We start from the raw sequence: 25,525 nt of genomic DNA, 5'->3' as shown, positions 1-25,525 counted from the left end.
CTGACCATCACGGTCACCACCGTCTGCATCCTTCTGCTCACTAGTGGGGCTGGAGTGAGGACAGGCAGGGAGGCTTGGCTGAGGAGGTGAGCTCACCACCCAAGTACGGAGTCAGGTAGATGACGGGTTCAGGGCCACCTGTTTATCCCCACCCATCCCCCCTCACCACCCTACTGGCCTGCACTCTCAGTCTGAAAGTCCCTCCTCATGTCTTATCATTTTCTCTGCCTGGCCACCCCCCACCCCGAGGCTGCAGGTCTGGGCCAGGTTCAGGTGAACGTGAGGTCATGCAGATCAAGGGGCCTCGACCCTCCCCGCTGGCCGCCAGGCACACACACAGCAGCAGATGCCCCCGTCCAATGGGTGGCTGCCTGGGTCCTGGAGACAAGCCTACCAGGACATAGTTGTTTTCTCTAGGTGCTCCCGAGAGGAAGAAGAGGATTTGTAGCTCAGAGTGTTTATTCAGACAGCAGCGAGTTAACAGGTTTCTGGGATACGGGATGGCCCCTCTATTTTCCAAACCAGAAAGTGGCGGATGGGCGCTTCTAAGTTTTTATAGACAAGACTCCCTGGGGCAAAGTGGTCTCTGGAGAAGAAATAAAAGCTGCCAAGATGAATGAGGTGCAGGCCCTGACCTCAGGCCGCTTACAGGCCGTGAGCGAGGTGTGAGTGCAGGCAGGTGGTAAACCACCACACCAGAGAGAAGTCACGGTCAGGATGCCGAGCGTGCCCGGGGGAGGATCCGGGCAGAGGGTGGCCGGCCACCTGTCCTTGGAAGGTGGGGCTCCCAGGAGAGGCTGGGGAGGGTTTCAGAGGAGGTGGAGACGCTTAGTCACCGTGGGCGGTGACATGAGGATGGGACGGATCACTCCTGTGAAAACCCGGGAACCAGCTCCCTCACCCTGGCAGCTGCCACCTGTGACTCGAAGGTGGAGGCAGGAACCACCAAAAGGCCACAGGAGAACCTGCTCCCGCACGGCAATTGGTCGTACTCCTGGAACATGTGGGGGTGCGGACAAAATCAAGTAGTTAGGAGACTTCAATTTGCTAAGCAGGGGGCTTTTTCGGTTAAGCTGGAATCAATTTTCCATAACCCTCAGTTCACTGGGGTTTTTCCCAGCGTTCCAGAGAGAGCCGGAGATCAGAGGAAGACAAGCTCCTGCTAAGAATTTAACAGGGCAGTAGCACTATGGAGGCAAAAGCCAAGTGTCTGTATCACGCAGAGCAGCTTTGGGCCTCATCTGCTTCATCCTCCCCTCAGGCTGTTTCACTTCTTACCATCGAAGCCAGTAGTTCTCAGAGTGGGGTCTCTGGGCAGCACCCGAGAACCTGTTAGAAATGCACAGCCTCCAGCCCCAGACCTCCTCAATCGGAAATGGGGAGGGGAGGGGACAGTTTGTGTTCACCGGCCCCCACCCACAGGCGATAGGGATGTGTGCTGAATTTCGAGAACCCCTGCTCAAGGCTCCGGCTTCGCAAAATGTCATCTACTGACCCGCAGCGGGGGCATCACCTGGGAGCTCGTTAGAAGCGCAGACCCTCGGGCTCCACCTCGCTCCTCCGGGGTCAGAATCTGCACCTGAGCAAGGTCCCCAAGTGGTTTCTGTGCACAACGCAGGCTGGTCCAGGGCGTTTCCCTAAAGCCCCAGGTGCCATCTCAGGACCGCTGTCTGTGCTGTTGGGCCCCCCAGTCCCCCCAAGCACTCCAAGGCTTGGCTCTCCAAGCCTCACAGAATCCCACAGGGCACACGCCACAGACCCCACATCCGAACCCCCCTGGAGTGTTGGCGAAAGAGGAAGGCTCCCAGGTCCGCTGTCAGACCTACTGAATCACAGTTTCTGTGGACGGGCCAGGGGTCTCCATTTCTAACAAGTGACCTAGGCCGGGGCAGCAGCGTGTTCATTGAGAATCTGTGCCCCTGCCCCCCACCTCTGGACTTCGGTCTCTTGTTGTAGTTTATCTGGGCCATGCGCCAGCCCTCAGACGTAAGGTTTCCACAAGTACACAAGGATGGCAGTGGGGGCGCCGTGGGGATTTGGAGGGAGCACGCCTGGCCTAAGGGGTCACCAGCACCCCTGCTGTGGCCCAGTGTGTCACAGGGGGCCTGGGCCCTGTATCATAGCGTCCTCCCCCTTCTCTGACAGGCAGGGGCAGACAGATCCTTCCAGAGAGCCACAGCTGCACTCTGGCCTTCATCAAGAGAAGTCCTCCAGAACGCAGCCTCTGCTGTCCTCCTAGGCTGGGCGCACAGATGCCCACCAAGACCTCAGGATCGCCCTCCCTTGATGTTCACACAGCTGTTCCAGCCTCACCCTGTTGCACAGAATAAACTGGTCAATGTCACAGGGGCAGAGGGAACACAACTTTGTTTCACTTGGGGGGGCTCTAGCAGGCTGCCCAGCTGTGAGAGGTTCTGCAGGCTCCGGTTGCTGTGTGGGGGTGGGGTGGAAGCGCTGAGGGAGTGGTGGGCGTGGAGGTGGGCATAGGAGGACTTCCTGGAGGAGGGGACCCAGTGGGACTGGTCCTTCTCTACCGCACAGCCCCCTGTCCCTCTAGTGGGAAGAGAGGGAAGACTCACTAGTTCTTCCCCTAGAACCCAGAAAAAAAAAATTTTTTTTAAGTGTATTTATTTATTTTGGGAGAGAGAGAGTGAGCAGGGGAGGGACAGAGAGAGGGAGACAGAAAATCCCAAGCAGACTCCGGGCTATCAGCACAGAGCCTGACACTTGACCTGAACTAAAACTAAGAGTCTGACACTCAACCGACTGAGCCACCCAGGTGCCCCCAGAAAATGTTTTTATTTTTTTTTATTTTTTAACGTTTATTTAGTTTTGAGAGAGAAAAAGAGAGAGCACGAGCTGGGGAGGGATAGAGAGAGGGGGAGACACAGAAACTGAAGCAGGCTCCAGGCTCTGAGCTGTCAACACAGAACCCAACGCGGGGCTTGAACCCACAAACCATGAGATCATGACCAGAGCCAAAGTCGGACACTTAACCAGCTGAGCCACCCAGGCGCCCCTGCCCCCCGCCCCCCGAAAATGTTCTTTAAGCAGAGAAAACCCTGGAAGAGCAGAAGTGGAAATAATACTCTATTTGATCTAAAGAGACAAAAGTAGACAAACTTCTCATAACCTCATAGCTAGCACGCCTAGCACAGCTCCTCTGTAATTTACCTCGTTTAATTTGCTCAAGCCTGTCTTCTGGAAAGGAGGTGTTATCACCACTTGACAGCTGAGAAGAGAGGCTCACAGAGGGGACACAGCCTGCACAAGGACATGGTGGAGGTGGGATTTTAAGCCAGGTGTTTGGTCATCCCTGCCCATGTGTCTTTGGTGTTCCAGAGCCTATCCAGTCTTCATTTGATGGGAGAGGAGGGGGTGGGTCGCTGTGTGAAGAAACAGGTGCCGGATGCCACGTGGCTGGTAGGCACCCGTAAACAAGTTGGCAGGTTGCAGAGGGATGGCTGTCCCCCACTGGCCTCACTCAGCCCTGGAAAGAGGGCCGGAGCTGTAGAGAAAGCTCGCCTTGGGAGAGGGCACACCGCAAGGCCTCATTAGCTGGTGGTTTGCAAGAGGCTGGTTAGCAAATGTACTTCCTGTAGACGTGAAGGGCCTGTCAGCCCCTGAGACAGGTCAAAGCTGAGAAGTTGGCCTCTCGGCCTCCTCCTCCATGAAGCTGCCAGGCTCTGTTGGGGGTGGGGGCTGGTCTAATCTGAATAGGGATGAGTAACACGCTGCTCTGTCAGCGGGCTGTGCCCAGAGCTGCAAAAGTAACTCGTGAAATCAGCAGGTTGTATCTTGTGTGCGCCTCCATTTTCCACCTGGTACCACTTGGGGTTTAGCCAGGCCACGGTCCTGGTTGATCGGAACTGCCAGGCCAGGGAGAGACTGTGCCAAGGCCACAAGGGCTTTGAGAGGTCAGGCGTGCCGCCCACCCTGCAGGCCCACGGGCGCTCAATACGATGAGGAGGCGGCAAGTGGGGAATCTCGGCCAAAGCAAATGCGTCTGGACACCAGGCCCTGCCTGCGGGCAGACCAGGCAGTGGCATAAGTGGGGGGCTTGGCTCTCAGCTTTCCAGGGCAGGTGCTTGATCTGTCAGTGCCGGCTGCCCTCCGAACTTCCCCTGGGCCCAAGACGCAGCTTGAACCACAAGCAGGGAAGGCTTCCTAGAGTTTCCCCAGGCCTGCCTGCCTGTCTTTGCTCCGGAGAGAAGGGTGATATCACCCCATGGTGATAACAAAAGCAGAAGTCAGGGCAGACTCCTCTTCACCTCCTTCTGCCCCTCTCCCGGTGGGCTGGGGCCCCCTCCAAGGTAAAGAGCCTCTGAATTGGACTCCACTCAACCCTGACTGTGCTCCCATCGTCCCTCCTCTCCTTTGGCCTCTCAGAGTTTCGTAGCAGAAGTCCAAAGCCCCACTTACATCATTGGCATGAACACGTCCCCTCCCCTCTGCACGGCTCTGTTTCATCCCTGCTGCACAGTGGGGAGGATGGTTCCACCCTTTGGAGCTGGTGTCAGGGTCCACCGTGGTCACTTCCCACCAGCTGCTTGTCCTGGCATTCAGCCAGCCTGGAGTCCTGGCTGCGTGCTGCCTGCTCAGCCTCCTCCCCTACTCCTTGCCCTCCAGCCTGCTGGGCCTCCTGCACTTACCCAGGGACCAGGACAGAGGAGGCAGGGGATATTGCTAAAAGGTTGGATAGAGGCTAATTAGTGGGCCACAGCATCCAGGGCAGGGCTCAGCTGGCCAAGAAAGGTTTGCCAAAGTTGTCCTTGCAGAGGATTCTGAGAATTGCGGCACTTACCCAGGTCCCCAGGAACCCACCTCGCCTACCCTACCAGACACACACATACACCCTGAAGCAGGCTGCTGTGCCATTTCTGGTCCCACTCTTGCTTCCAGGCAGGAAGGGATTTGAGACAGGCATGTAGTAGCTGAGAAGAGGGAAGCCTGTGTGCAGGCTTTAAGGCTGGCAGGTCTGGGAGGACCCTTTTCTCCTGAGCCTGGATCTAGGGCTCCAAACCTGTCTGGGGGAAAATGTAGCCAGTCCCCTCCCTGGGCACTGGGTTCGGACTTCTCTTGAGCACAGCTAGCTGAGAGCAGTCGGAGCCTTACCCTGTCCCCTCCCCTCCAAGCACTGTCAGGGGTCATGGAGGAGAATGACTTGCCCTCAAGGTGGCAGCTTGCCTGAGCGCCACCGCAGACTCATGCTGTCTCCCAGAATGCCCTTGTCCAGCGTGACAGTACCAGGCTGTGCCCGTGGGCAGCGAGCGGTGGTGCAGGCATCCCTCGAGCTGGCGAGCAGCTTGGGGAGGTAATCATCACACAGCGCAGGGAGTGCTGGCCGCCCGTGGAGCCAGGAGGTGGGACAGGCTGGGAGTAAACAGGCTTTAGCAGCAATTAGTGCAAGTTAGACATGGCCCCCAGATGTGATGGGAGGGAGCTCCTGTTTGCAACCCCTGCTCACGTGTCTGCCCACAGGGAACGAGCAAGTGGAGCTCTGGTCTCTGCCCAAATGGAATAGGATTCTCTGTGCCAGACACGGTGGTAAAGCCTTGGTTACTTGAAACCTCCAATTACCCGAGATGCTCTTGGCATTCTGTTCGTGGCACACAGGCGAACAGCAAGAAAAGAGTTATTTGACGTTTGTTTAAAACAAAACACTTGCACGCTCCGCTAGGCAGCCAGCCAGTCTTCTGTCCCTGTCCAGAGTGCTGGAGAGTAGCTCCTGTGCTCCAAACCTCGGAGCTCAGGGAACGAGGCTTGCAGGAGCATAGGCATGAATTTAGGCAGTGGACCTGTTCATTCATTCACCAGTGGTCATTTTTTGGTTGAACGGCTTGCTGTGTGGCAGGCACTATGCTAGAGACAGATGGGATGGACAAGCCATGTTCCCCGGTCTCCTGGGGCTTGTGGCACGGCCAGTTACACTAGCTGATAACTCACTGACCATTAACTTCACACCTGATCCTCTCTAACGACTTTTTGAGTATGCTCTTGGCTAATCCTCATGACAACCTTATAAGGCAGACGGTTATTCTCCCCAGGTGAGGAAACCAAGGCATAGGGAAGTTAAGTACCTTGGCCATGGTCATGCTGCCTAGGCAGAGAGCCAGGGTTCCAACCCAAGCAGTCTTGCTCCAGAACTTCAGCTGTTCAGGACAGTGCTCGGCATAGGGAGAGATTTTTGCTGCAGGGAGATAGCCACAACGGAGTTACAGCGGAAGCACATAACTTTGGTTGGAAGGAAGCTCCCTTGGGGTGCATAGTAGGGTCTAAGATGATGAGGCAGTCGAGCCAGCTGCCCATTCACACCATCTGGGGAGCTTTTAAAAACCCTCATGTCCAGACCACACTCCACGCCAGTTAAAACAGAATCTCTCACGGTGGGCTTGGGTCTTGACGATTTTCTCAAACTCCCCAGATGGTTCCAGTGTGCAGGCGTGATAGAACCGCTGAGCCAGAACCTTCCATCAGTACCCACATCCCGTCATGAGGAAGCCGCAACCTCCCTCCTCCTCCCGCTGTCTGTCTCTGTGTGTGTCTGTAGCTACATCAGGATGAGAAAATCGACAGCCTGGCCCTGACCGCTGGGCTTGGCGGGGAGAGTGGCAGGGGTGAGCCCTGTGGACTTGCATCTTTCCCTTGGGGTTCTCCTTTCACACTGACCCTACTGTCCCCTGGACCCTGAGCATGGGGCCCCACTGCCCCAGTGCCCCTGAACCCTCTGTCCTCCCTGTAGCACAGCACGCATATCTAGCATTTTCAGAGGGAACTCTATCAATAAGCCAAAGGCAACTGAGGACGCACGGATAACAAAACAGTGGGCCTGTTCCCAAGGTACAAGTTTATGCCGGAGAACCCTAGTTGAAATGGGGACTTGGCCCGAGTTCCGGCACCTTTCACTCAGGGGCCTGCGGTCCTGCTGGGGTGGGCTGCTCAACACGGCTCTCCAGCAGGGTGCTGGCGGTGCACGGTCAGATTGAGTGGCCTCACCTTAGTAGCTTGGAATTGGCCATGGTGGGAGCATTTGCACCACAAAAAAAAAGAAAAAACAGTAAATGCTACAAATCGGATTTTTCCCACCTCAGGGAGTAGATTGTTAAACATTAGCCGGCACACCGCTGGCTCACATCTCCCCACTTCCTTGCTATTGTTAGCGTCTTGACCACTCTCTCCCACTACCAACTTCAGCTTGTTTTGTTTTTCTAGAAGCTGGTTTCCCTGGGGGTTGGGAGGTGGGGGCGGGGGCTACCTAGCTGCTTCTTACCTGGTGGTTATCTTAGGAGCTTTTCTTCTTTTTCCAATAGTAAGGGAGGTCTTAATTCTCTGACAGTGGTCCTAAATCTGAGCAGAAGGGTTTGTAACGTTAGCATTGGCAACCTTCGTTTCCAAGCATGGAGGAGAATTTTCAAAGGAGCCGTTTTCACATCTGCCCCCGCCCCTGGGAGAAGAACCTTTAGGGGAGGTGATTATACTCCTATCTGCATATCCGGTCACCCCTGCCCTGCCTGACACTTGCCATACACACAGCAGGTTCGACAGTTCTGGTCCCCCACGCCCGTTTTAGATACAGGGACACAGCCAGCTGGAGGGAGGGAGGGAGGGAGAGTCCACAACAGAATTGTCCTTCTTTAGGCAGTTGGAAGAAAACTAAAAGAGACCAGCCTGGGGTTGTGGGTGTGGCGGGGGTGGTGGCTCTGGAGGCGGGGGGGGGGGGGCCTTCCAGTGGCCCACTTGAGGGGGGTTGTGGGGGGAGAACAGAGACTTCGGCGGGGAGGAACAGTAGGCACAGTAGAGCAAAGACCGGAAGTCTGACCGCAAAGATAAATGCCAAGCAAGGGCCAGGCAATTTGATTTACTTTTTAGCTGTCTCCAGAGCAGCCAGTAAGGCTGTGTTATTTATTTATGAGAATTGTTATGATCCGTCTTTGATCGCCTATCAGAGCCGGGCCAAGGAGTGTGTGGGAGGAGAAGCTCGTCAGCCCTCCTTTGCTGGCCAACCTGGGGACGTGGAGGAGGGAATCACAGCAGGGACTTTTCTCCTCCTTTGTTTCTCTCTCTCTGAAGCTTGTTGTGAAGGAGAAAAAAAAGCGTGTCTAGGTTCATTAATGGATCTTTCTTTTCTTTTTTTTTTTTTTTCGTACAGTTGACACTATTACGTTAGTTTTAGGTGTGATTAACAAGTCTACATGTTACCCTCTGCTCTGCTCGCCACCAGAGAATCTACCGTCTGGCACCACAGTAGTGGATTCTTCTTCTTTTTTTTTTTTAATGTTTATTTATTTTTGAGAGAGAGACAGACAGCACGAGCAGGGGAGGGGCAGAGAGAGAGGGAGAGACAGAATCCGAAGCAGGCTCCAGGCTCTGAGCTGTCAGCACAGAGCCTGATGTGGGGCTCAAGCTCATGAACCTTGAGATCATGACCTGAGGCCGAAGTCGGATGCTTAATCGACTGAGCCAACCTGGGCGCCCCACAGTAGTAGATTCTTAAAACACTCCGTGCTCCCCATCCTCTCCCTGAGGTGCCTACTACATTCTCCACAGCTTGGTAACCTTATCCTTGGGGAGTGGGGGTAACCTTGGGGAGTGGGGAGCACATTATGGTCCCCTCCATAATGGCCCCTGTGAACCCGTGAAGCTGAGGACCATTTTATAGATGAGAGGTTGAGGTTCAGGGAGGTTAAGGGGCCTGCCTGAGGTTACACATATTTATTTATTTTTTTAAGTTTATTTATACTGGGGGGATGCAGAGGGCAGAGAGAGAAAGAATCCCAAGCAGGCTGACAGCCCAGAGATTGACAAGGGGCCCGAACCCACAAACTATGAGATCATGACCTGAACCGAAATTGAGTTGGATGCTAAACCAACTGAGCCACCCAGGCACCCCGAGGTTGGAGCCACCCAGATGCCCCCGAGGTTGCACAATATTAAATGGCAGGTCCGAGGTTAAGGACTGGGGGTCCCTGCCCTGTCCACTCCCCCAGATGGCCTGTCTTTCAGCAGGGGACTCAGAACCCCCGATCCACACGGTGTCCCCTGAGGGCTGTGGAGCTCAGCTTGCAGGATCACCAGGGGCCTGCACTGTCCTCTGTGCCTCCTGAGGACAGGGGCTGCTTCTGTGTTCCTCCTGTACCCCTCTCCCTGCCTCCCACCCCTGCTAGGATGCTCGGTCCGAGGTTCTGCGGGAAGGGATAGGCTCAGACACTGTCCCCGTCTGGCTCCTTCCAAGCCTTCCGGAGGGACAGACCCAGCCGTGAGTGAGGGATGCACATGTGAATGTGCTTTCTTGTTACGGATGTAATTCCCTGTCTTGCCAGGTTACCATAGTTTGCCTCCTCGTCTCTTGTGGCATTTTGAGTGGGGACTCGAAGCTCTGCCGAGCTTAGCACGACATCCTTGATCTTAGTCGGTGAAGTTTCCAGGCACCAAGGGTTGCGTCAAGGCTGAGGAATGGGGACAGGCCCGGCTGCCAGGCGAGCCTGGATTCTCGAGCACGAATGTGGCCACAGTCACCTGGAGAGGCTAAGATGGCTTCCCGGTCGCTGCCAATAGGCCTAAGGTGCCTGGCCTGGGGTGCTGCCCCTGCATCTTGACCCAGCACCTCCGAGGCCATTGTGAGGAGGTGTCCCAAAGGTGCAGACTCCACACTCCTCAGGGTCTTGGAAAATCAGGAATTCTGGCCAGAAGGAGATCATCCAGGTCAGAGGTGGGACAGCCAGCCATGTGTAAACTCTCCCGTGTGCTCCAGCCCGCGGCAGGCAACGGGCGCCATGCTTAGTTTCTAAGCTGCCAGGGAAGCCAGAGAACTTGTACCCTGGGCCACCAGGATAGGGAGCCCCGGACCCTAATTCCAGAAGGGACCTTAGATGTCAGGGGGCCCAGCCCCACCCAAAGCAAGAATCCGAGGCTGCTGGTCCCTGCTGGCTTCTCTCTGTGCTGGGCGGGTCCCTCACTACCTTTTGCCACTTCTCTGGGCCCAGACCCCTTCTCCTCTCAGGGTCCTTTTAGACCGTGGGTGCCACATGTATGAAGAAGAGCCCTCCGGAGTGCTTGTGTTTATCATCCTGTCTCTAGCGGGTCCTTCTGGCACAGAACAAGTTTGCCAGTCGGTGGTGCTAATGATTAGCGAAGTAAGGTCAAGCCGACCTCAGGGAAGTAATTTCCTCTAAATACTGCCCACTCTGAGTCCGCTATTACTGATTACTGCAAGCTGCCACAGACAGAGACAAGAGTCTGGGATCGCTGTCTGCAGCGGGAGGAGGAGGGTCAGACAGGGCCTGGAGGCACCACTGCAGCCCGGTGAGGTGACAGGAAGGTGCAGTGGACTGTGCCCCAGCCACGCTGCACTCCCGGTGTGGAGGCCAGGGTGGGGTCCTCCTTCTCTACCACGGGCCTCCGTGTGGCTTTAGGCCTCACCGTGGAAGCTCATCACCATCACAGCCATGCACTGGGGGCCCTGGGAGAGTCAGAGGAGCGTTATTCGGGCTTCATAAAAGTACTCTAGGGGCCTCTGAGTGGCTGAGTCCGTTGGTTTCAGCTCAGGTCGTGATCTCGTGGTTCATGAGATCAAGCTCTCCGTGGGGCCCTGTGCTGACGGTGCAGTGCCTGCTTGGGATCCTCTTTCTCCCTCTCTCTCTGCCCCTCCCCTGCTTGCATGTTCTCTCTCTCTCTCAAAACAAAAAAATAAAACATTTTTAAAAAAAAAAAAAGGATTCTGGAACTCCGATCCCACATTCTGCAGTCACAGGCTGAGAGGTGAGGTATCCCCAGAATGCCTTGCGGGCTCTGCCGGTTCGTTATCTGTCATACTGCAGGTCGAAAACAACCTGAGTGTCCCTCTGCGTACCACGGGCGGCCACGTAGGCATACAAATGTCGCTGACTGGCAACCTGAAAAGCCGTTTACAGTCCGTCATCGAGAAAAGCGCGTTATGGCATAGTATCCAGGAGGCCATTTTTGAGCTCTTGCTGCTCCTCACACGCACATGCAAAGCGAAGATGCCGTAAGGCCACGTACTAACACGCTAAAGGAGATTGGCTCTAGATGGTGGGACGTGGGCGACTTTGGTTTTGCTCATCGGTGTTTTCTCATTTTCTAAATCGGATGGCTGGTGCTAAAGGGCCTGTGGCCTGTAACAACCTTGGTCCACAGACGCCTGATCCTGCCTGGAATATGTGCACAGAATGGGTCAGGCCAGGGGAAGGGCCCCAACTCTTGAATGTACCGCGGTCAGAGTTGCTTAAGCAAGTGGTGGTGACAGTGGAGCCCAGCGCGGTCCCAAGCCTGAAAGAACTTAGGAGCTGGTTTAGGAGGCAGAACATTCATTCATTCATTCATTCACCCAGCACATAGTTGTTGAGCACCCTGTGGGCACTGTGCTAGGTATCGCATTTGCAGGGTGAACAAACATACCCATCGGTCTCAGAACGGGATCCACAGTACGTGTCTGGTGTGAAGTGTTATGGGAGCTTGGTTGTACACCGTAGAGAATGACAGGAGGTAGCCTGAGCTGGAATATGAGGGCCAGCGGGACCTCGCCAAGTGGTAACAAGAGCATGGCCCACGGGAGAGGGGAGAGTCGAGGCCCTCTTCCTCTCCAGATGCGCCGAAGTCCAGAGAATGGCTTCTCTTACCTCCGTGATGCCGATGTGCCTTGGTGGCCTTGGGAAGCATACTTAACCTCTCCAGGTTTCTGTTTCCCCATCCACAAAACGCAGATCACTTCAGATCCTGCTCTACCCCGCAGCCGTCTCTGTCTCTCCTCAGGATGCTGTGAGCATACATTTCCCTCTTTAAGCCTTATCCGGAAACTTCTAGTTGGCCCCTTGGGCTTGCCGCTTCCTAGCTTGGCTGCTCCGGTTCGTCGACTCTGCTGTTTTTGACACGGTCTGCTGGCCCCGCTGCGCCTTCCTCCAAACTGCTTATACGGCTTGAACGGTTGAGTCAAGGCAAGGACCACGCCTAATCCCGGCTCTGCACCTGAGGGGGCATCACTGTCTGTCAGCAGAGTGGCTTGGAGAGCACCGTGGACCCTGGACAGGCCGGCCCCGTGGTGGACTTGGAAATGACAGCTGGGAACTCAGGCAGCGCTGCCGTCTCTAGGCCAGGAGTTGTGGGGATTTGCTCCAAGGCTGGGCCGCAACTGGTCTTCATGTCATGCCCAGCAGACCTGTGGCAGGGGCGTCGTCGGAAGACACCCCCTCCTCTGTCCCGCTCTCATGAGCACCGGTCGTTCTTCAGGCCCCTGGCCTCCCAGGCCCAGGGATGGAGTCAAGAGGCCAGAGAGAGAGAAATCCTAGTCCAACCCCCTCTGGAGAAAGTGAGGCAGGACCAGTGGTCCCCAGTGGCAGGTGGGGAGAAGGGGTGACTTAGCAGCTTGGAGCCTCAGTCCCCGTCTCTGAAGTGAGGCTGTATTGACAGTCGGGGCTCCGTTGCCCTCAGCTCGGGGCCCGGCCCTTAGCGAGTTGCTCAGTTGACACCTGCCTGCCATGATTCCCTTGCAGGGGCTGAAGGGCCGGTGGATGGAGACCAGCTCTGGCCTTGGCCTTACCCCTCAGCGTTGTGGGAACGAAACACAGGGATCTGGGGATTTAGGACCACTTACTGGGCCCTGTCAAAGAAAAATCAGAGCTGGTCAGTGATGAAAGCAGTAAAAACAGATTTTATTCGGGACTGTTACGCTAGAGAAGAGACTGCAGTGCAGAATCGGCTTGATCCCAAGCGCAGCCCGGACACGTGGGAATTGATAGCCAAGGAGCAGGGGCGGGGAACCGGGGGTGGGGGGGATCGGTGGGCAGAAATTACAAAGAGGAGGTTATCAGGGGTGAGCGAGGCTGAACCGACCTCCCAGGATTCTTGCTGCAGGCAGGCCAGGGTGAGCAGACCCCACCTGGGGGGGGGGGGGTGGAAAATGACGAATCCGATCGGATACCAAGGCTGGAGGATCCTGGCTAACCCAGTTTATCAGGATTCTAAACTAGACAATGAGAGTCGAGCACAGAAGCACAAAAGTCAGGCTCTTAATTTTAATTGAAGAATTTGGGGAAGCCGAAGTAGGGTCAGAGAATCTCTGTCATCACCAGGAATCTGAGGCTCAGCTTCCTTATCTGCAAAATGGGTTATTGTGAGAAACCAGCCAGCACAGGGCCTCCAATATCAGTTGCCAGAAAGCAGCCTCCTTTGCTGAGCCCACTTCCACAAGGTGCTCAGCCTCCCTGAGTCTTGATGTCCTGTGTCACGTGGGGGTTACAATACCCTGGGAAATGACTTTAGCTCTGAAAAGCCCAATGCAAAGGGGTTTTCCGATCTGGGTGAGCGGGGGGCAGAGAGCATGGTGTCTGTCCCCCTCCCACATTGCTGGCTGTGTTGGTGGCCATGACCATGACAAAGCTGCTGTGCTAATTAGTGAGGAAGGTAAAGTTTCCAAGTAAGTAGCCCTTTTCAAAAAAATTTTTTTTTAATGTTTATTTTTGAGAGAGAGAGAGCACGAGTGGGGCAGGGGCAGAGAGAGAGGGAGACACAGAATCCGAAGCAGGCTCCAGGCTCTGAGCTGTCAGCACAGAGCCCAAGGCGGGGCTCAAACCCATGAACTGTGAGATCATGACCTGAGCCGAAGTCGGCCACTTAACCGACTGAGCCACCCAGGCGCCCCATCTTCCCAGCCATTATTGGTAGGGGAACCTCACTTGGAAGCCAAGAACCACCGTGGGCAGCCCCTTCCTACAGCCCCCCTGCACAGCGCCCCACCCGCTGAGCGGTGGGGAGCAGCAGGCTGCAGGCAGGGTGGAACAGGATGTTAGCATACACGTGAGCACCAAATAAGCACTGCGTGTGTTCATCTTGCTTTTCCTCCCGTCCCAGGAGTAAGTCGGCTCCCAAGCCGGCTTCTGGAAAAGCCTTGTCTTTGCTTCCTTCTCTACCTGATGGGCTCTGGGTCCCTCCCACCACCTCCTTCATCGTCCGTGTCCTCTCTTCTATCACGTAGGCTCCTGCCTGTAAGACAGGTAATGACCAGCCCCACCTGCCAGCCTGCCGATTCAAGGACAGAGAAAATCCTCTGCCTGCAGGAGTTCAAGAGTTTTCTGTGCTGCCGGGCCTGGCGCACAAGGCCATGGGCTAGGCCCTGTGCTAACAGAGCCGGGCCCTCAGGGCACTCAGAGCCAGGTCCCTCAAGGTGCCAAGGGAGGGCGAGCTCCTGGGAGGGGATTTGGCTGCCTGTGCCAGCCCTGGGACTCCTGCACGTGCCTCCTCTGGGCTCTGAGCAGGTCTCCTTCTCCACCATCAGCCTGGCCACCCAGTGGCTCGTGACCTGGGTCAAAGTTGCTTCCTCCCACTGTGCCTCAGTTTCCAACTTCCTCCCGGCTCTGATGGTCTCTCTGCCATCGTCTGTACAGCCTCTGGCCGGCAACCCATGAAAATGAGTACGGTGAGGGACTTTCAGGTTGGCCCTCTCAGCAGAGGCCACGTCTGGGGCTTCTGATCTTTTCCGAGTGGCAGTGAAGGGCTCGGGGAGCTGTGGCACTTCCGGGGAGGGGGGACATGTGTGGCTCAGCGCCTCTGCCCTGCCCCTGCTCTTCCATCCAGGTCATCTCCTGGTGGACTCCAGCCCGCTGCTGGCTGAGCTCTGGGGCCGGCGCCTTCCCGCTCCGAAGCTGTGGGGCTTGTCCTCAGGGATGGGGGTGTTGCTCGGCTGCTGTGCACAGTGCAGGTGCCAGACCAGTGAAAGGGAGCAAGGGGCCCTACACCAGCCGCTGGGTGGCCGGAGCACTGCGCGGGCGTACCGCATACAGTCTCCCCCTTGGTTTCACCGTCTCCCTGCAGTTGACAGGCGAGAAAGCTCGGATTCCGAGATCCTCCCTGGGGCGATGGTCAGTCACTGGAACAGCTAGTCTTATCTTTCTTTCTTTCTTTTTTTTTTTTTAAGTTTATATATTTATTTTGAGAGGAAGAGAGTGCCAGCAGGGGAGGGGCAGAGAGGAGGAGAGATAGAATCCCAAGCAGGCTCCCGGTAATCAGCACAGAGCCCGATTTAGAGTTTGAACTCAAAAATTGCGAGATCATGACCTGAGCTGAAGTCAAGAGTGGGACGCTTAACCAACTGAGCCACCCAGGAGCCCCTAGTTCTCTGTTTCTGATTCCAAAGCTCTCTTTAGCATCCTAACCATCTCCCCCACCCTGCACTGTGACCCAGCACAGAACAAGGAGGCGTGGGAGATTCTGGAATGATTCCGAGAAATCTCCAGGAAACCCTTGCTCTCAGGGCAGGTTAGCAAAGATGCCATGCCTGCCATGGGGGCCTTAAGAGGGCTCAGAGATTCTGTGCCCCTGGCTTCCCTCAGAGGGGGAGTCCCTGGGCTCTGGAAGGGACTATTCCCTGCTGGGTGGCCCAGAGAGCTCTGAGCGTCCTGGTCAGAAAGCCACACGCTCCTGCTGAGTCCCGGGAAGCCCCGTCGGAGGACTGTTCTCTGTCTCCTCAGGGCGCCGTGGACGGTTCTCATGGCTGGTGGGGAGTTGGAGGAATGGATGCCAGGCTGGAGGGCCGGATAGGAGGTGGCCTGAAAAGCATGAACTCGGGCCAGCCGGCCTGGCTTCATATCCCAGCACTTTGCAGCTGCGTGACCATGGCCAGGTTACCTCTCTGTGGCTTTCCTCAACTATAAAGTGGAGGTAACAGTGGTACTCAGCCATGCGGCTGTTGTGGGGTTTGAGAAACTTAACACAAAGAGCCAAAATCACCAGCACTTGACACGGACGATCGTTAGTTAAGCAAAAAAACTGCTGGGAATACAGGAATCCATATCGATAATAAATAGATAAATGTGGGAGAGGGAAGGCTCTTGCCTATGGTAAAATGCTGAGGGCCTGCTGGAGTTGGAAAGTCAATTTGCAACCATCATAAAGAACAGATGAGGCAAGAATCAGCAGGTGTTCAATCTAGAGGCGATGAATTTTAATTTTCATGAGCAGGATATTTGCGTGCTCTTCAGCTGTGTCCCCACAGACTTCTTCTACATTGCAAGGGAGGAAAAAAGACAAAACAGTAATTATACAGTGGGGAAATCAAGTAACACCTCGACTCAGTGATGACAGTTAACATCACTTATGAAGGACAGATGGGTGATACCCCAAGACCATACCACCTCTGCAGTCTTTCAGCTGAGGACCCATAAAGCACCAGATAAACACAAACTGTGGGACTCTTTTTCTTTTTAACATTTAAAAAAAAAAAAACAGGCTCCACACCCAACATCGGGCTTGAACTCATGACCCTGAGATCGAGGGTCACATGCTCTACTGACTGAACCAGCCAGGTACCCCAAAATGTGGGACTCTTTATCAAAAAGACAGCTGATGGCCGTGATATTCTTCCAAAATGGTGGTGTCCTAAAAATGACAAATGAGCCCAAAGAGGACAACTAAATGCAATACCTGACCCTATACTGGACCCTGCACTGGAGGGAGGGAGGGACTGCTACAAAGGACATGGTTAGGTCACCTAAGAAAACTGAACTACGGGCCGGCCGTATGTTAGGTAACTGTTCTCTCAGTAGAAACTCATGAAATTGACAGCTATGTTTGCAACAGAGAATGTCTATTCTTAGGAAATACACAATGAAGTAGGGATAAAGGGCCATGATATATGTTACCCTCAAGTCAGAAAAGAGGTGTGTGTCTGTGTGTGTGTGCGTGTGTGTGTAGAGAGCGAGCGAGTGGGCATTTGCACAAATGATAAAGCAAAGAAGGTAAAATGTTAATTGGTGAATCTTGGTGAAAGGTATGTGCTATTCTCCGTACTGTTTTTACCTTTACAACTTTTTATAAGTAAGAAATTATTTCCAGGTAAAAAGAGTAACCTGAGAAAATAATATTTAAAATGTCCCCAAGTAAAAATATTCTTACACTGAAGGTCTAAAGCTGGACACACACTAGTAGGTTCCACTTGTCTTAAGCTTAGGGATAGGCAAATCAATGGTGAAAAAAGTCAGGGGGGGTTGGGGTGCCTGGGTGGCTCAGTCGGTAGGTGTCTGACCTCGGCTCAGGTCATGATCTTGTGGTTTGTGAGTTTGAGCCCCGCGTCAGGCTCTGGGCTGACAGCTCAGAGCCTGGAGCCTGCTTCGGGTTCTGTGTCTCCCTCTCTCTCTGCTCCTCCCCCACTCACATTCTGTCTCTCTCTCACAAATAAATAAACATTAAAAAAAAACATTTTTTTTAAAAGTCAGGGTGGGGATAAACTGGAAAGAAGCACAAGAGAACCCTATGTGTTACAGCTCGATCTGGATGGAGGTCACAGGAGTGCGTACCTGATTGTATGCCTTCCTGTAACTGAGGCGTTTGCTTACGTGTATATCAAAAAAAAAGTGGTGGTGCTCTGGGAAAAAACATAAATAGACTGAGATCTATAATACAGTACCATTGACCTAAGTTAAAATTATGTGGGGGCTCCTGGGTGGCTCAGTTGATTAAGTGTCCGACTCTTAATCTCAGCTCAGGTCTGGATCTCAGGGTCGTGAATTCAAGCCCCACGCTGGAGCCCACCTAAAAAAATACCTATATTGCTGTATTATAACATGTCAAAGTGGTCTAAGATTAAAAACGAAACAACCACAGGAGCAGAAAACCCTCAATCTGCCCAACGCAAGGCACGCAAAAGAGGTAGGAGTTGATTTTTGTCATTACTAATGGCCTGGCCCCGTCCTGGCTGGAGTGGGAGGTCACACGGTGTGTGGGCTGCTTTGCAGAGTTGGATCAGGGCGGAGGGAATGTTTGCCTCCAGGGCGTCTGGGCCTGCGTGTCATGGCATTGGCTCCTGGTTGGTGGCCGGCTGTGTGCAGCCACTGTTCTGAGTGCCTTGTATTGACTCCTCGGAGCCTTAGGACGACCTTATTGGATAGGGGGTATTATTCCCCCCATTTCACAGGTGAGGAAACTGAGTCACAGAAAGTTGGTTTAATTTGCCCAAGGATACACAGCTAGAAAAGGGCACAGCTGGGATTTGTACCCAGGTGGCTTGGAACATTCTCTAAACTACAACATGCCCTCTCCTAAGTAGACTGTCCCTTACAGTGCTCCAAAGTGGGGAACAGAAACACAGAGTGGTTGTCCCTCACGTCTCCCTGGGCCCCATGGGAGGGCCTGGCTCCCCGGGCTGAGAGGTCCTATAGGCCCTGGTGTTCCAAACTGCAGAGCTGTGCCCTCAGGATCTGGGCCTGAAAGATGCCATCTAGATGCCACTGACACGACCTCCCAGTCCCCTCACTGCGCCCAGCTCTCACTCTGGCACCCTGGTCCCACTCTTTCGCCCCTCCCTCCCTCCCGCCACAAATACTCCTTCCCCTCATTCAGATCCCACCTACCCTTCACGTCCTGGCTCGGTTGCCATCTCTATGCCCGGCCTGGCCCCTTCCTCCCTGGACCCCTGCAGTCTTTTTGAGAACTCGGGATTCCAACCTGGGCTCAGCTAATTATGAGTTTGGGACCTTGGGTTGCCTTGTGCAACCTCCTGAATTTCTCTGGGCCTCAGTTCCTTTTCATAGTGGTATCTGATGTTCATCAAGTACTGGGCGGAGTACATCTACTCTCCTGTTTGTCCTCAAGCCACCCGGCAAGGTATATCCTGTAATATTATTAGGATTAGTCATTTGCTCACAGCTGTTAACGTGGCCTGCGGGATCTTGACCTGAAGACTGAGTGATCCTAAAGGTTGGATATGAGACTCTACTGGTAGCAAGAGCAAATATAGCTGCTGCCTTGTTCTTTCTTTTTTTTAAATTGAGGTAAATTTCATGTAACATAACATTAACCATTTTATTTACTGATTTTTTTTTTAATTTTAATGTTTATTTTTGAGAGACAGAGGAAGACCATGAATGGGGGAGGGCAGAGAGAGAGGGAGACACAGAATCCGAAGCAGGCTCCAGGCTCTGAACTGTCAGCACGGGGCCCGATGCGGGGCTCGAACCCACGAACCGTGAGGTCATGATCTGAGCCAAAGTCGGATGCTCAACCGACTGACTGAGCCACCCAGGTGCCCCGTATTGATTTATTTTTAAGTAGGCTTCGTACCCAGCACAGAGCCCAACGTGGGGCTTGAACTCACAACATGAGATCAAGACCTGAGCTGAGCTCAAGAGTCGGACACCTAACCGATGGAGCCACCCAGGCTCCGCGTAAAATGAACCACTTTAAAGTGCCCAGTTCGGTGGTTTTCGGTACATTCACGGTGTTCTGCAACCTTCACTTTACCTAGTTCCAGAGTATACTTTCCTCACCCCAAAGGAGGCCCTGCACCCATTCCCCCACCCCCGGCGACCCCTAGTCTACTCTCTGTCTCCATGGAGTTGCCCGTTGTGGGCCTTTCCTATAAATGGAATCCTACGCTATGTGACCTTTTGTGTCTGGCTTCTTTCATGGAGCGTGATGTTTCTGGGGCTCATCCCAGTCATGGCGTCTGTCAATGCTTCCTTCCTTTTCATGGCTGAATGGTATTCGGCTGTTGGGATTTAACCACACTCAGTGTATCCTCCCCCCTGTCGGTGGGCATTGGCTGCTGTGACTAGTGTCGCCGTGGACATTCGTACACAAGTATTTGCTTGAGTTCCTGTTTTCAGTTCCAGTTGTACCCAGGAGAGGCTTTGCTGGGACAAATGACAATCCTAGCGCTGAACTGGGTTTGGGGGCATGTTTCCCGGAGTGTGGTTGTAATGGCGTGATGGGCCCCGAGGGCCCCCCACCCGGGGCTGGGAGCCAGCAGCTAAGCCCAAGTGCGGGGGCTGATGGAGAGCTGGATCGGCTGGGCCCCCCTGACCTGTCCTCTCTTCTCAACAGACGTACCCGTGGAGAAGCTGGCCGCCATGTCCGCCTTGCGCCGCGTCAATCTCCGCTTCAACCCGCTGAACGCTGAGGTGCGCGCCATCGCTCCGCCACTCATCAAGTTTGACATGCTCGTGTCTCCTGAGGGCGCACGGCCCCCTCCACCTTAGGCCTCCCTCCTCGTGCCCACCCAGCAAGGGACAGAGGCCACCTGGCCTGGCACCCTGAGGGGAGGGAGTCCCACAGACCCATGGGAGGCCGAGCCTGGGGGGCTGGGGGCGGGTGGGCCAAAGAGCACGTGGTGGGAGGGGGTGCAGTCGGCCCCGGATAGATAGCTTAGAGCAGTAGCGGGCCCTGGAATGCCCAGACGGAGGAGGTGAGGTGGGGCTGGAGGCTGGCCGCTCACAGCTTCTGTGCACACTTGGGCAGGACCCCCACCCTCTCTGAGCCTTGTTACTTGGGGAAACGGGCAGTGGCGGAGAGGGCCTTTGCCTCCTCTGAGCTCCTTGGAGGCTTTTCGGGCAACAGATGCCTTCAAGTCACCTTCAAATCATCGGGCACCTTCTGAGCCCACAGATGGCCGTCGCCGAGCGCTTTCTGGGTCCCTGTGGGTTTGAGACTTTGTTTCTGGTGTTGAGAACCGGCCTCTGCCCTGTGAGGACTAGAAGACAACCTCCATCCGTTTATCGTTTCCCGAGGACTGACCCACAGGAGGCCCCTTCTGGGGCCCGATCCTCAGCCCTGCGGGTCTCTGGATTGGCGGGAGCCTGAACCGGGAGACACGGGAAGGCCGTGGCCAAAATGTGGTCGTGTGCTCTGGCCAGAGCTGAGAACGTGTATATAGGAGCCCAGTGGCCCATCGGGCCAGGAACCCGGAGGAGCAAATCAGGTCTGCCCTGTCCTTCCTCATGATTAAGCAATCAGTGGCGTAGGAAGTTCTGAGGACAGACCAGGTGAGCCTGGCATCACCCCTCGAGCCCCAGGAGAGGTGACTTGAGAGAAACAAAGCCAATGGTGCCTGTGGCTCTGGTACGAGGTAGTTGGCTCTGGCGTCTCCCTCTGGCAGCAGCCCCACTGCCTCACCATTGGTCCACCGGGGGGCAGAAGGCTCTGTGGACCATTGGATTTGTGGCTGGCCAGCTCCCAAGCTCCCGCCCAAAGCCCGATGACCTAGTCATTCCTGGACCCTCCACCTAGGAGTCTAGGAGTCTAGGGGCTATCTACCACCCCTGTCTGCCCAGGACTGAGGGGTTTCCTGGGACACGGGATGTCAGTGCTACCACGGGGACAGTCCCTGGCAAACAGGGACAACTGGCTTCCTACCAGGAGAGGGCCTGGGGCTCTTGATTTCTGATAGCATCTGTGGTTTGGAGAATCCCTGATCTCTCAATCCCCCAGGTATCTAGCTCCCGTCTACTCATCCGTGGAGCAGGCAGACTCACAGTCCACAGCCCATCTGGCCCGGACCTTCGTCTTGGTCGGGAGACACCCAAGGCTGCAGGACTTGGGGCAGGCCAGGCCACCAAACCCTACATCCGTGCACTGGTAGCCACTCTTCCACCCCCAGGGCTAAGCCACTCCCAGCCCAGACCTTCATTCTCAGACTGCTGTGTTCCTTCCCCCCTGTCTCTTGGCAAGCGACTGTTGACCACCACTGTTGGCCCATCACTGAGCACTCAGTGTCCCGGGAGATGCTCATCTCATAAAGCCTGGCTTTCCAAGCTCTGGGAGAGGGGTTTGCAGGGCGAGGAGGAGGTCAGGGTGGGATTTTCGGGGCTGCAGGGTCCGCTGTGGATGAGTGAGAACTGTGGTCCAGGCCTTACCTGCCCTGTGCCCTGGGGTGGGCTTACTCCTTGTCAAAGAGGAGGTGCACTTTTCTGATACGCACAAAGGCGCTGTATGGCCAGAGCCTTGCAACTCAAAGCGTGGTCTGTGGACCAGCAGCACTGGCATCCATGGGAACTTGTTAGAAATGCAGAATCTCAGGCCCCACCCCAGAACTCCAGAATCAGCACCTGCATTCAACAAGAGCCCTAGGTGATTCCTGTAAGCACTTTACTGTTTGAGAAGTAACGGCCTAGGGGTGGCCCTGGGGCTGAGGTTCTCAGCCCTCCCCCTGCTACTCCAAGCCTCTGAGTCTGTGCTCACCCCCCTCCCTAAACTCGCTCTGGGAGACCCCGGGCCTTAGATCTTTTCAGAGTGCGTGTGACTCTCCCGGTGAAGGGAATGACCTGAAGTCACCAAGATATGAGGGTTGGGCTTGCCTGGCCCTCTGGACACTGCCTTTCTGGTTAACCTCTGCCGAGCTAGCTCCTGCTTCTAGGTCCTCACATCAGGCCCGTTGCAGGAGTTGCTTCTGGAAGCTCTTTTGTGCTCCTCTTGGAGAGTTTGCCCTCGCCTGTCTGGGAAAGCTTGAGCAGGTCAGAGAAACCCCCTCGTCACAGCCCCCAGTGTGAATGAGCCCTTAGCTTCAGTCTGCAATAAAGAATGCATTGGTTTCATCTGCCCGATTGGCGCTTCGTTCATTCTGTCCACACAGACCTCCCGTGGCCTGGGTGTTAAACCCCAGGGGCTGCCCCTCTTGTTGGAAACTTGAGATTAAAAAGGATACCCTGGGGTGATACTCAGAATACTCCCAGGTGGGTGCAGGCCCTGCCGGTAGGAGTGATACGTGCCCAAGAACCATGCTGCTGCAGGACAGACAGATGCCAGCCCTGGGGGCGCCACACACTTGGAAAAGGATGAAGGGACCTGCTGTTCCCTACTCGCGTGTGTGCTCTCTCTCTCTCTCTCTCTATTTTTTTTTTTAAATTTTTAATGTTTATTCATTTTTTGAGAGAGAGACAGAGAGCAAGCAGGGGAGGGGCAGAGAGAGAGCAAGACACAGAATCCAAAGCAGGCTCCAGGCTCTGAGCTGTCAGCACAGACCCTGACGCAGGGCTCGAACCCACCAACTGGGAGATCATGACCTGAGCCGAAGTCAGACACTTAATCGAGTGAGCCACCCAGGTGCCCACGCCCCCTCTCTCTTAAAAATGTCTTTAAATGTTAACTTATTTTGAGAGAGAGGGAGTACGAGCAGGGTAGGAGTGGAGAGAGGGGAAGAGAAAGGAAGAATCCCAAATAGGCTATGCACCGTCAGCACAGAGCCAGATGCGGGGCTCAATCCCACAAACCGCAAGATCATGACCTGAACCAAAATGGAGACTTGGACGCACAAATGACTGAGCCACCCAGACACCGCACGTTAAAAAAAAATTTTTTTAAGTCCGACTTTGTTTTCTAAATCTGAAAGACCAACTCAGTTTGTCTTGAGTTGTGTGCCACAGACTCCATTATTTTTATTTAACAGAGTTCAGTGGCATCTAAGCAGGTGGCAGATATTAACTCATTGAATCCCGTAACAACCCTAGCTGGTGCGGAGCTGGACAAAATCCCTTTCCTTCTCTGGGCCGTTTCCTGTCTATAAAGGGGCCGCACCAGAAGATCTCCCAAGGGCCTTTCTGGAACATGCGATCCCTCTTTCTTCATTTTGGATCAGCCTGGATACAGGCTGCCCACCCTCACCCCAAAGGCCAGACAGAGGGGTCCGTTTCTTCTGGCCCAACGCTGGCTCACCAAAAAGAGCACCCGATCGGTCCGCTCATCAGACAAAGCTCGAGACTCCTCGCGGCAGAGAAGCTCTGCCTCGAGAGAGTCCGACTCGCGTCCTCCCTGCGGGAGGACAAAAGTCACGGTGGTTAGGCTTCGGAGTCTGGTCTCAGGTGGGTTTTCAGTGTGGCGGAGACAGACACGTTGCCCGAGGCTGGGTGAAGATTATGGTCCGGTTTAGGGATGGACGGCATTTTGAGGCAAGGAGTTCAAAGAGTCTTAAGATGTACACTCTTGGCTGATGCTATTCACTAAAGAATTGAGCAGTTGGTTCCTTTAAATGATTCGGGAAGCTCCCAGAATGAACAACAAGCTTCTTTACAACTTTTACTTCCTGGGCAAGGGCTTCCTGGCATGGGACCATTATGCTGAAGAAGACGGTGGTATAACAAAGTCTTATTAACGTAGACAGTAAGCTGTGTGGGGCTGGAGGGGTTTTTAAATTACCGTTGAGATAGAGCTGATGTATAACCTTATATTAGCTTCAAGCGTCCAGCTCGATGATTCAGTCTACGTACACATTGTGAAAAGACCACCGCAATGGCTAGTTGACGTCCATCACCACACGTAGAGGGTATCGATCGCCAGTCTCTCTGGAACACCATGTCGGACCCCGCTTGGGTGCTGCCCTTTCTGTGAAACGTGCCGGGTGCTTCTCAGAAAGCCGGCCCTGGTGTGGGAGCAGTTTCTGGAAGGGTGATTGCTGGCGGCCGCCCCAGAAGGCCTGACCCGAGCCCCTGGTGAGATGCCAAGGCTGGGAAGGGCCGCCTGGGAGACCACGTGACTCGGGCCCAGGGGCAGCCAGACCGTGCTGCGTCCAGACCTGTGTCTCAGGGCCCGGTGGGCCGGACCCCGCCCTCAGAGAAGGGCCAAAACCCAGCTGCTTTAGGTCTGAGCAAGAGCACCCAGTGAGCTCCTGCTGTTTACCGGCACCGGGCAGGCATGTGTGTGTTTCTCGTTTACCATTGGCAATCAATCCCCCCCTCGGCACCCACCGAGCAGGTGAGGAGACAGCGTCAGTGAGGGGTTAGCAAGGGCCCAGAGAGGAACAGAGCTGGGGGGATTGAACTGGGAGGCCGGCTCGGGCAGGAGAAACGACGGCTTTCTCCAGCTCACACGCGACTTTTCGCATCACAGTCCTGTGAAGAGGCCTCTCTGAGCCTCACTCTCCTCATCTGGGAAACGGGTGCTCCTGCTGCCTTCCTTCCCTAATGTCGGAGGGGTTAGCCACAGATGATGCAGGGAAGCAGCCCTGGGTGAGGAGCGCTGCACCCATTTCACACGCCCGAGAGCTTCCTCTCCCATCCGCGGACACCTGCCTTGTGTGAGCACGGCCCCAATGCTTCCGCAAGAACCTCCTGGCTCTCGGGGTACACGCGCCTGTCACGCATCGCTGGAGCACATCTGGATGCTGGTGGGAGACCGACTCCCACGGGGAATGAGAAGACCGACAGACACCCCCGCCCCACCCCCCACCCCCGCTGCCACCCGCTCGCCCCACGCTCACCGGTTCAGGCATCTCTGAGACTCTGTCGCAGGCTCTGGAGGTCAACAGATGACTCAGGATGGTGAGGCCCTCAAGGCCTTGGCTCGGGGCCAGCTGGGGCTCATGATGCACCGCGTGTGTGCATCCAAATTCTTACAGCCACGGGACCCGGGCACCCTCTTTCCTGTAGACCGGAGGCACTTAAATTAGGGTGTCTTCGAGGTGGCCCCTGCGGGACTGCCACCTCACACGGCCCCAGTGGGCATCATTCGTGATGCACTCTAGCTAACTGGCACCAGTTACACAGAGGACAATGCGAACAGGCTCCTGAAATCGTGCAAGGGACGGCCCTGGGTCTCTGGACCACACGAGAGAGTCAGTCACTTGGGCGTTTTTGGAATACGGGTTCCCAGGCCCACTGGAGCCCCAGTAAGCCAGACTGGAAGCGGAGCCCACACCCCTGCACCTTGAAGGGCCTCTGTTCTCCCCTGCGCAGCACCCAGAGCGGCCTTCTAAATCCCAAGTCACTCATCCGCCCAAGTCCTGCGGCGGTTCTCCAATGCACTTCAACACAAG

General features: G+C 55.0%; 1 protein-coding gene across 7 annotated transcripts in view; it reads left to right on the top strand.

Moving 5' to 3' along the window:
- The window catches only part of LRRC20 (leucine rich repeat containing 20), a 114,306-nt gene extending 91,993 nt beyond the window's left edge, over positions 1-22,313 (top strand). For 4 of the 7 annotated variants that reach the window (XM_023240518.2, XM_045040099.1, XM_023240517.2 and 1 more), the window contains one exon: positions 2,146-2,347. In XM_023240518.2, coding sequence (XP_023096286.1) covers positions 2,146-2,330 — 185 coding nt within the window. In that variant the 3' untranslated portion in view covers positions 2,331-2,347. Of the gene's footprint in view, positions 1-2,145; positions 2,348-19,827 lie in introns of those variants that run through there. The other 3 variants (XM_045040102.1, XM_045040101.1, XM_045040100.1) reach the window with 1 other exon arrangement.
- The last annotated feature ends 3,212 nt before the right edge of the window (positions 22,314-25,525 follow it).

The sequence above is a fragment of the Felis catus genome, chromosome D2 (assembly GCF_018350175.1).
Source record: "Felis catus isolate Fca126 chromosome D2, F.catus_Fca126_mat1.0, whole genome shotgun sequence".
NCBI lineage: Eukaryota > Metazoa > Chordata > Mammalia > Carnivora > Felidae > Felis > Felis catus.
This window is presented reverse-complemented; position numbering and strand designations above follow the sequence as displayed.